Source organism: Rhopalosiphum maidis, chromosome 2 (assembly GCF_003676215.2).
Source record: "Rhopalosiphum maidis isolate BTI-1 chromosome 2, ASM367621v3, whole genome shotgun sequence".
Lineage (NCBI taxonomy): Eukaryota > Metazoa > Arthropoda > Insecta > Hemiptera > Aphididae > Rhopalosiphum > Rhopalosiphum maidis.
Genome location: NC_040878.1, coordinates 62,881,218 through 62,893,879, shown reverse-complemented (window position 1 = coordinate 62,893,879; position 12,662 = coordinate 62,881,218). Strand labels below are relative to the sequence as shown.

Here is a 12,662-nt window from a genome sequence, read left to right as displayed (position 1 = left end):
AAATTAAATTTATTTATTTTATTTATTTTTCATGCTATGACTTGAGGAAGGGCGCCTTGAGTAGAAAAAGTTTACGAACCGCTATTTGAGTGCTTTATATTTTAAACGTAATGTACTGCCTATAAATTATATAGCCGTAATACTGTAATAGCCAATAGGTAATATCTAAAATCTAAGTTGGGAATTATGTTTTCCGTACAGGCACTTCAATGTGAAAACCTTTGATTAGAATGGCTATATGACTGTTTTTTTATCACCGACTCTCCTACTCATTGATTTCCCTACTGGACACTATCAGTGTTTATTTCAGATCTTTTATCCCGGGGGTATCGTAAATTTTCAAGGGGGTATACCATAGGAGTAAATAATAAAGGTAAGTAAAAATATCGTATATATTTTTCTTCGGTGGGAGGTATTACTTCTACCCCGGTCATCCCCTAAAATAAACATTGGACACTATAGTGGTATTTTTCCGTGTTTGTCTTTTATACGTGTTTACTTGAAGGGAAATAATAATAATAATAAAATACTTAGACATTCAACATAAATTATATATTCATGTATAATTGTTTTTTCTTATGTAGTTTTATTGATACACATACATTATACATACACATTTATTATAGATTTATTATAGATTGACACATTTAATTAATACACGTACACATACACGTAGGTGGGAAATAATGTATAATAATACGCTGCAGCCGACTCAGGGTAACTCAAACTTCAATGGTACGAAATTCTTTGCGCAGAGACATAATATATATACATATTAAATTCACCTTCAATAATTGTTATGATATTGATATAATAATAGGTGCCAATACGTACGTATTTCACGTGCTAATAATGTCGTGGCTGCGAAATTTTATCGATCTTTAGTTTTTTTTTTTACAATGGGAAGAGGTAGGATCGATTCCGCCAGTACGATATAATTTTAAAACAACCCAGATTATTGAGTTTTGTCTATTTGAATTTTCAAATAGTTAATACCAAAAAAGTATGGGGAAATTTAACTTTGTCCTAAAAAATTTAAAATTAGTACTTTCGTTTTTAGATTGAATTGTTGATCCATTTAATTGACACTATAGATAAATTATACATTACTTAGAACTGAAAATTATTCAAAAATATCATAATTATTGTGATATTATGTTGCATTATATTATTTATATTTTAAAATATTATATTCATTATTATATTATTATTTTAATTAAATGATCAGTATGTTGGTACTCTACCCCATTTATTATTTTGTAGTTTATTAATAAGATATTTCTAAAACTCTAAACTGGTAGCCGGTCGAATCGATGGGTTATTTTAGAATTTAGAGCTATCTGTACGGACGTATTGGTGGAATCGATGAGTCACGCCATGCTACATACCCATTTCGAAATCCTCGATTGAATTCAAATAATTTAAATTCGTTCGGTTCCCCTGTTCGACCTGTCCGAGTTACCAAGAGTTGACCGTTTGTGTATCAAATTGTATAGCTGTGGTTAGCACACGCGCGTTTAATATATTATTTTAATACAATATATCTGCATCTACACGGAAGGTACGCGTTTGTCGGACGAAAACTGTTAGACAAAACATAACAATAATATTAATACCAATAATTCTACAAATTAACGATATGCATGCGTTATAGTTTTTGATATGTTACGATTATTATAATATATATACGTATATGATATGTAATATGATAAAGTTAAGGTACGGACATAATATTTTATTCTAGGTATTATTGTGTTTTCGCCTTGCTAATAATTTTTAACACTTTTTTTTAACAATAATATTAATACTAAGAAGAATATTGAAAATACGTAATTTATACAACGTAAAGTCAATAACCAAATATAATTATGGCATGTCTTCGCGTACAGACGTACAGTATTAAATTATTATTATCTATTTCATGTATAATGAAGTCGGCTGTAGTTTTAATAACTAAATCTTATACAGGTATCAACTACATAAATAAATTTAATAATTATATAATATTGTGTACAAAAATAGGTCTAAGTTTAATATGACGTGACGTTATAAGGTTTATTACAATACAATATGTAATGATCCTATTCATATTATATTTATTAAGATATAATAACCTTAATAATAGGATTTCAAACACTGTGATGTTTTTAATGTTTTTATCTTCATTAAATATAATATTCGTTAGAGCGACATTACAATGTAGTTAACGGAAGGTGGCAAAACGAAAATAACCATTCTATTTTCTAAGCGTTTAAATTATATCATAATATTATAATATCATAATTTTATTGATATGTCGTTATTATTATAATTTATATTAATATAATAGATTTTTTTTGGATTTTTTTAAATATATTATTCGTCTAAAATCGCAGTCTGGTTAATTGACATAAAATACACATACGATTTGTTTTGCCTTAACTATCGGCTACAAGATAGTGCCTAAGTGGGTGTGCAGTCTGCATAAGAAAATCAATATTTATAAAATTAGCCCGTCCACTATATATAAAAAAAAGTATATAAATATAAATATATATTTATGTAACGCTAATATGTAACGGAATTGACAGGCAGATATAAATATTTCCTTTTGTAAAATTACAGTAGGTCATTTAGAGCGCAGCAATACTTTAGCAATATTGTTTATAAATAAATATTTTAGGCATCATTATATAACTTTACTTAAATCTATCTCTTAAAGCTAAACATTCAACTTATTTTCTAGATAGGTAACCATAAGTTTTTAAATTTTTTTAATCTTAACAATATAGTTTTTTTTTTCATTTTAAATATAATGCGCGTTCTTTAAAAATATATTTTATGTTTAATACGTGTTTTGTTTAGCCAACGACAGTATAATATGTTGCATGAGCAAAAATGAATATACTAAAATAGTTCTGCGACAAAATTTTATTTCAGTGATTATGATTTGATTAAGTTAGTATCTATTAGCGTGAAAAGAGGAGCATTACATCTATTATTTAATAATAATATATTTTTAAGCATACGACTGACCAATAGTATGTTACTTTTATAATCACTAAGAACATAATTATTAATTGCATAAAACTTATGATACAAGTATTCATCCAGTTTGGGACCTTCTTTGACAAGAATACACAATTATTAAATAAGTATTGATGGACATAAAAAAAATTATGATTTTGTTGGAATTAAATAGTAACGCATAAAACAATTGCTCCTCTTATCGAATTAGTAAACTTTGTATGGAAACTGCTGGTATACTGCTGAATTATTAAATAATTAAATGTGATATGTTTATGATAATATTACAAAGAACAAAGCTGAAAGCTTATTTATTTTTCGTTATAACAATGACCAATGATGATGAAATCTTAATTGTCTACAAAAAAAAAAAATAATATATTTAATTATTATAAATAAAACAGACGAGTGAGCTGTTCTCCCAACAAGTATTAAAATAGTTAATAGTATAAATAATATGCATATATTCATACCGAGTGATTCATTCATCGTATAACATTCATTATTTCAAAAACCATTAATGTTTTTAAATACATTTTGTTGCTTTATTTTAAGTCATTAAAAAACAAAATTTTTCTAAAAAAAATGTATATTTTGTATTATTTTTCATCGTTTTCATTTTTAATTTTTTTAATAAAAACATACATTTTTAATTCCTTATCCCATGGTAGAATATTTTTGGAGTACTTCTATACATAAAAATCAAATTTTAGACGAGTTATAAGTATTTAAAATTTTGATGTCTGGAGTGGAATTGTACAATGGTACATCGCAAAATGTTAGTCCATTGCTCTGCTCAAATAAATTTTCAATATTTATAGCTAATAAGCTACTCGTTTGACGATCGAAACACTTCAAATAATATTCTGTTTTAGAATATAAAAATAAAAATGTATGTTGTCGTTTGAAAAAGTAAAAAACTTAAAAGTTATAACGAATAAAAAATATAATATTCTTTTAAATAAAATGTTGTTTTGCAATGAATCAGTTACTCAAAAATATATTTTCAAAAATGTAAGTGTTTTCTGAAATAATAAGTTTTTACGTTCAATAAATCACGCCGATATCGTTAAAAATGAAATTTCTATAGCTCATACCTAATATCGTCTGATCAATTAACTGATTTACAACATATATTCGCAAAGCCGTTCAATGTCAACCCATTGGTTTTGTACTCGTTTGGCAACAGTTTTTGATTTATTATTATATTATTATGATTTTGATAATTAAAACGATAATGTTAAATTTCGATTGTTATTACAGCATTTCAAAAAAGTTCTTGATTTTCTCTCATTTTCTTTTTTTCTTAGGTATAAAAATATGAAAAAAAACAATCATCATAAATAATCTATCTTTAGATCCGTTAAAAGATACGATATTATAATACTATATCTAGATTGTACAAAAAGATTCATTTTCTCAAGCCGTTTTACACGTACATATAAATTAATGTAATTGAGCTATATTAAAAAGTTTTCTTATAGATGATATAATTATCAATATTAAAGAGCTAAGATTGTCTGCATGTTGATATTGTGATCCCAGTGTAATTGGACGAAATGGACTTGAGTTTAAAGAACGTGCTGTGATACATTATTATACTACTACTACCTACATGATATACATTTATACGGACAATTTTACTAGAAGACACTATATATACCTATATTATAATTTTATATCATAATATATGGTAATATACTTGGGTTTTCCAGTTAAGAAAACAGTGTCCTTAGCACATTTATTTGAAACGGACAACAAGCGTTTTATATCGTTATTTTTAGTATTTTTATGATTATAATGATTATTATATTATTTTTAACATTATTATTATTATTATTATTATTTATATTATTATTATTATTATTATATACTCTAATTAACACTCGACAACTCTTGTTGATCCTAACACTTGTATCACGTTTCAGATTCCATTTAGATTTGTCTATGTATTTAATGATATGCGCGTTTCTGATATGTATATTTTGATTTGCAGCATATATCGTGCCGGTGTCGACGTCCCGAGTCACGAGCACGCTTATTGGCTGTTAAATGTTATTAAACTTCTCGTTTTATTTTTATTTATTTGTTTTTTTTTTTGTGTTTTTGGTTTGCTTTGATATGTCTAAGTTGTTGTTTCTCTTTAGAACAGTCCATGTGCTGGTAGAACGAAGATAAATATTATGGTGAAAGAGATTTGAGGATTGATAGTAGCAAACGATGATGTGAACGTGCAATTTTCGTTGGTGGTGGGCATGGAGTCCGGATAATCTTCACAAGTAGTTTTACTAGTTTCCTTTAAGGCTTGGGCTAAACATATATTGAATACATAATATTATAATACATTGTTTTAATATATTAAATATTAATATAATATTTTACGATTTTATTTACTATTAAGTAGACAACTTAAATTGTCAAATTTTAGATGAGACGATTTCATGATTTTGTTATATAGCCTTAACTTAAAAATAAAATTGATTATGCTCGAAAACTGGCTTTACGTAAAAATTTTCGTTTTGCCTTATATTTTCATTTTCTACTAAATCTAATTTGCTACCAAAAACCACCCTCGAAATTCAAGATTGAGACATTATTTCTGCTAAAAAAACGTGTACAGTGTACACAGACTTATACAAACATACAGTCACATAAACATTGTTGTAAAATCAATACACACATTCCTTCGCTAAAATTCTAAAATATATTTTTATAACAGTATCCACTACCCATATAGATGAATTATATGGTTGTAGATTATAATCAAATAAATAATTTAATTTACAAGAATAATAATTGAAGTTTAAAATGCAAATAAAACAAGTTGTTTTTTTTTTTAGATATAATTTGAAATGAATGAAAACAAATTACTTGTACATGATTTAAGTAAAATTAACACATTATACACTTCAAAAGAATTCTTAAAAAGTTCTTGTGTATTCATACTTTTAAATACTTGTGAATTTAAATAATAAATTAGTATAGTGCCGAATTCATATAATTCAAACAGAGTATAATTGTATTAACGTATTACTTAGATTAAATTTGTTTTAAATTGTTAATCTCTAAAAAAATTAAAAATAAATCATTATTCTCAATTAAAAAAAGTAATTGTAATTTTAATACGTAGAAATTATTATGATTTTGATTATCAATTATTAGTATTCATAGATACTGATCTATAATTAATTTACATTAAATATATTTAATAATTGTATTGATTTTATTTCTATTTGAAACAAACGAATTAATTATTGATAAAGGCTTACCAATTTTCGGGAAAAATCCGTTCCAAAACTGGCATTCAGCTGCTCTAGGTCCGTAACCTACGTGCATTTCAGCAGCATTCCATACATGATAAATCGGCTTTGATTCGTTGTATAGTGGCCAGTCTATGTCATCTGATACAGGTGTTCTGAAAAATAAATGAATATTCAATATGAAATAAAATAATACATACTCATAATAAGTCATAATTTTACATTGCTGTTGATATAAATACAATGTGATCACAATTTAATAAGGTTATACCAAATGTTTCAAATGGATAAACTTATTTTGATTTGTGTTTTTTTTACTGCATATAAGACTAATTATTAAATTTAAATTTTTGTACTATTTGTGCAATAATAAAACAAATTTTTTTAGAATTGAACTCCATCTAGTTCTTTTGAGTGACATGATTTTTTTTTTTTAATAACTTGAACTATGAAATTATTTATTTATTAAAAATGGAGTGATCGAAAGTGAGTAGAAAATTATAATACGAAATTACATTGAACTTCGTATTGTTGTAAAAATAATGACAATTATTGTTCAAACGAATTGTTATAAAAATGAAATGATTTTTTTATTAATAATTGTATTATGTATTTATTTATTTTTATACCAAACCTCTATGGATTTTGTATGATTTTCACTGATTATTTAAATTTTTATCCACGTAAAAAAAAATTTAATATATATTTATTTATTTTTAAATAAAATTAATACTGTCTTCTACGAATTAAAAAAAACCACAGAATCAAATTGCATTTAGTCGAAATATTTAGTGTTACCTTAAACTGTGATCATACTCTATTAATTTAGTTCTGAATAGTATAGTCTGTAGTAATCTGAATACTGATACATACATAGAAAATATGTTCTTTGTATAGTACATTATATAAATATCATATATAAACATACAAATATACAATAGCAATATAGCATAATAGTTATTAGTTTATTACTGTACGAAGTATATATACATATAAATAATATTTGTAGTAATTATTATAGTATAGTATAGTAAATGCTAAATGCTGTACATGAAATATATGTTATATTGCGAAGAAGATAATGTATTATACATATACTAAGGTTGTTATACGTTTGTCTAACCATACACAGTATGGCAAGGTTTATTTAGTTGGTTAGTGATAGGTAGATATAGCTATAAGACTGATAACTATCAAGAAGAAGAATATATGTATATATAAATATATAATATGTATATAGAAAGAGAGCATATATCTAGTCGAGTGTCGACTATAATATAGAAGTCTACAGTAAACAATGGCCAATCATTAATCAAAACATATTTAATGAATGTAAATACTAGATTGTATAGTTAGTATATAGTTACATACAAATGTTTCATATATACATAGAATATAATGCAAAAATGCTCAACGAGAATTTATATTTTCTGCGTCTACGCACTATATTATATAATATTATGTATTCATATAGGTAGAAGGTATACACTATTCTATATTAATTAGTTTTTTAAATTAAAAACGCCGATATTTAAATATCATCAAAAAAGGAAATTTAGATTGTGGACGAAACGATTTAATATTAAATTTTTTAATTAATTTCATTTATTAAACTCTTATAGGCTATAATAATAAAAAATTAGATTAATAATTTTTCGATTTAAGTATACTAGTAGAACTAGTAGATATTTTATATAATATTTTATGTTGTATACATATCATGAAAATCTGTATTTGTACTATTTTGATTTAAACTAGATATATATAAACCGATAAAGTGTATGTAATTGTAAGTTATTGCTTATATAGCGTATGACTAAAGCAATATGTAATAATATAACGATTGGTTTTAGCTATACTTCCAAGTACCAGTGAAATTAATCACCAGCAGTAATGTTCATAAAAATCCATATAATATATAGTTTTACAAGACATATATCAGGCTAATATATTTTAAACTATTTTATACAACTTTAAATTTTTTCACGCTTTTATAATGTACATTTTTGTATAATAATTGTATTCAGATAATACTTCCAATAAAATAGGTTTCATTTATATTTACAATATACATTGCAAAAAGCAATAAGCTCATCTAAAATATTTTGAACGTCAGTTTCATAAATTTGGAAAATGGTAGTAATTATTATCATTAAACATTAAATTCTCTAGAATAAGAATTATTTACGTTATTTATAAAGTTGTAATATAGTTTTTAGTTTTATTACCTATAAAAAATATATTCATCTAAAAGTAACAGTTAAAATCCGCATGAATGCGTATACGATATATCCATGTATATTATATATACATTATACAATATAGATTAAAGGTATCTACATATAACATATATCTATTATACATTAAGCATGTACATTGTAGAACTCTACAAGTATAATTAAAGAAATATCTGGAAAGTTCATGCGGAAGTAATTACGCAGATAGTCTGAATTGGTTTATCAGTATTCAGTTAAATAGTTTCACTTATCTGCCAATCGTTCTGCAGGTAGCACAATATTTACCCTTTTTAAAACAGCCGTCCGCGTGACCACCGCCAATTATATTATGTATGGCTATTTGTTGTGTGTAGGTAATGTGTATTATCGTTGCATGTCCGCGGCGCGTCTAGTTCTTTTTAAGGATTTATTTAATTTTTTTTTTTTTATTGTGTTAACAGCAGTCGATAACGAAAATATAATTGCATAAACTTCAGCGATAAAAAGAACGAAGACGTGCACAAAATCATTGATGCAAAAAGGAAGTGGTTTTGGGAAGCAACTATTATAGTTTCACTGAAAATTGCACCTGGTTACCTTAATATAATAGTGTATATATATTATACTTATATTCTGTATTTCTGTAAGACTTCATCTCCCATACTTAACTTTTCTAGTTAAATGTGTACCTTTGGAGGTAATAATAATAATATAATATAATACTAAGAGTAGGTTTTTAGTTACACGTTGTATCTATACCTATACAATGAAATATTATATCAAGAATGTTACCCGGTCAACGAAAATCTGGTGAATGCTTCCATGATGCGTATGCTTAAGTCTCTTTCCCTGGCGTTATATGGCATCGACATATTCAACGGATGGCCGAACACGTATTGCATCTCGTCACCATGCAACACGCCCATCCAATCACCCCACAAGTGTGAGTCTGTCCTCTGTAATGTTACAACGCGTTTTATTATCTTGAATTATTTAAGCAAACACGGTCGATTTTCATATACATCTATACAATTTTTATTAGGTACAGTAAGTCGATAACACAAATCGCAATAAAGCGTATAGTTTGCATAACCTGATCTACAAACAATCGGTTGCTGCAGTTACATAGATAATAAATATGAATCGATTCATAGTAGATGTTGAGGGAAGAGAAGTGAATAAAGGGCAGTTAAAGGGCTAGAATATAAGTTATAAACCCAACGGGTTATGGCTTATACGTCTACTGAGTGTATATATATTTAAATTTTTTTTCATTTTGCATAAATATTTTAAAATTTAATGACAAAAAAAATAGTATATTTCTCATTATAGTATGGCTATACAGAGTGTTAATTGAATACAATAAACGGTTGACAAGATGCTTAAAAAATAGTATCAAATAAAATCGTCAGTAAATTAATATATTAATACTTCTAGATGTAAGATACAAGATAATAATAATCAACGGATACAATAAATATTTTTTAATAGATATTAAATTCGTGATTAATTTTTATAAACAATCATTATAGTAAGTGAAATATTTGATAACAATTTTAAATACTTACTTCAATATTATTTACTTAATTAAAAAAAAAAAGAATGGCTCTATAATATCTGAGAATCCTAGAACCAAACTTCTTTACTGAACTTAGATTTGGGTTGCCTTATAGTTTAGCGGTCTATACATATATATGCGTTTAATAAACATATGATTTAAATTTAATACAATTAACAAATGCCAAAATAGACAAAATGCAAGATATTTATATCCTCGACTATAAATACGAGTATCTACCGGTTTTAATCAATAATAGTTAAGAACATTTTTCTGTGGATAATAAAAATTTAAAACTACTCACATGAGTGAAGAAATAGTAGTACACCCGTGCTCCACGACTTGACACGATGTTGGCAAATAAGTTGGTTGGACAAACAAAAAAATAATCTGCAACCACGTCGCTTAATTGTTTTTGGTTCGAATATATGTCATCCACTTCTTTTTTTTCCCATCCCGAATACTGAAATATTTTATATTGTTCCAATAACTGTATAGTATTATGTAATATTGTACGCAATAAAACACAATTTTGAGTAGTTTAATAATACAATTTTTCAAATATTTTATACAACAGTTTAATGATTAGTAAAATGATAATGGTAGTAGTAGTAGGTACTTACTTTTGATATTGGTAATTTTTAAGATGTTTCAAATAATATTTGGCCACTGAGCAACTCAAGTACAAGAGATGACTCATATTATTTTTTAACAATTTTTTTTAAAAGTTGTTCATTATTGATGTCCGGAACTCAAAAAATATTTAATTTTTAATTTTTTTTCTAAGAATATGATGAGCCCCACACCGAACGTGTTATCCAGAAAATTACTAATAATAAGACCACGAGGGTGTATTATTACATAATATATAGTATTCGTTAAACAAAATTAACGGAATAAAAAAAAACCCTATATAAGATGTTAGAATGTTCTGTAAGAAATAATGAACTTTTTTTTCATAAAATATTTATTAAGCTCTAATATTTGTTAGTTGCTTTTTCATGGTGTTAATAATGGTTGCTTGTATAATAATCATTAAATATTAGTTTACCTAATTTATACGATACATGTGTTGATTTGCATACAATTAGGTTTTGAAATAGTTTTGAAAAGCTAAATGCTTATTATTATACACATTATGTTGGAAATGTAAATAGTACAGCTAGAGTACAGTATAATATTATACTTTCTTAAATTAGTATGTAAGATAACGAATACCCACAAAAAAGACAGATGACGAACATAAAAATTAGACAATAATAAGAAATAATAATGAGGCAAATATGCACCTAAACCATAATTTATTAACTATAGAATCAAATCTTAATGAAATATTATTCTCAGAATCAAAAAGGTGATTTAAATTTATAATTTATAATTCGTAATTCCTTATTTAAATCACAATGATTAATTACTACTACAAGTTTGAAAATATTCGTTTGATATAGAAATAAAATCTGAGTATACTTTTTCATTATTTGTTTAATTTGTGCACCTTATTATGCAGTGCCAGTCACTAAAAATTATCATCTTCGCGGGTGATTTCTATGTTTTATATGCGCATATTGTTTATATTCGGAAGCTTATAACTTATAGCTATAATATGTATGATAAATTATAATACACAATCACCATGCTTTCTACCGGGAAATGTATTTACATTTTTTCATTTATTTTCGCATATTCAATGTCTCTTATAATAAGAAACACTTGTATACTGTTAGTTTTAAAATATTTACATTTCAGTTACTATGCATACTCATACAATTGAAGTTTTTCATAGTTCACGTAATGACGCTTTTACATGAATAATAGCTAACTTTTTCTTTTTATATTTCGTAATAGAATATTTACACGACCGTATCTGAATAACAGTTCACCTTTATATTTATTTATTTTTTTTAAATATTTTCATTTACACCTAAACAAAAAATGATTGTTTTACCTGATATATAATGGCATCTCTTTCTAGCTGTGTTCTATCTTTGAATATTACGTTGACTATTTGCACAAATTTTTCCCTGGGCAAAGCGGTGGCGGACGTCCGGTCGAAGAAATCGACAAAATCGTACAGCAAAAAATATGTTCCTGGAAACGACCAATAAATAATATATTTTACATATATTTTAATGTATAATAATATAAAAAATACGATTTAGGTCAACAAAACATATTAATCGTGAGTTGACACCTTATCAAAATTCACCGGTGTTAAGGGTAAAAGGGTAAAATGTGAAAAGGGAGAGGTGGTTGAATTCCTAGGAGGAGAAGGGAGTGATCAATATATTATTATGACTGTGTGCAAGGTTGATGAGAAACCTGCGCCTCGTCGAGCCTAGCTCCCTCATTAAATAAATTGTTATAACAAGTTCCCTCTTCTTGATCATTAGTGCACAATAAAAACATTATATTGTGGAAACGATAACTTTGGCGCTCGTATAAAACATTTTCATGCGTCAATAAAAAAAGAACGAAATAATGAATAAAACAACATTATGGGTAGTCGAGTTCGACATTCGTGTAATATTGTAATATAATTAGAAGTTGGGTTTGTATGCTATAAAATATGATATAATGTTTATATTTGTGAAGGTATATAAGTATATATGTACCTGGTACCTA

At 26.0% G+C, this 12,662-nt stretch overlaps 1 protein-coding gene across 1 annotated transcript in view; it reads right to left on the bottom strand.

The window, feature by feature from the left end:
* Positions 1-544: 544 nt before the first annotated feature.
* Positions 545-12,662, bottom strand: part of LOC113551731 (acetylcholinesterase-like) — a 39,178-nt gene continuing 27,060 nt past the window's right edge. Inside the window, exons 5-9 of the mRNA XM_026954158.1 lie at positions 11,986-12,128; positions 10,345-10,503; positions 9,275-9,438; positions 6,276-6,421; positions 545-5,316 (exon numbers count right to left, since the gene is read on the bottom strand). Coding sequence (XP_026809959.1) covers positions 5,150-5,316; positions 6,276-6,421; positions 9,275-9,438; positions 10,345-10,503; positions 11,986-12,128 — 779 coding nt within the window. The 3' untranslated portion in view covers positions 545-5,149. The remainder of the gene's footprint in view (positions 5,317-6,275; positions 6,422-9,274; positions 9,439-10,344; positions 10,504-11,985; positions 12,129-12,662) is intronic.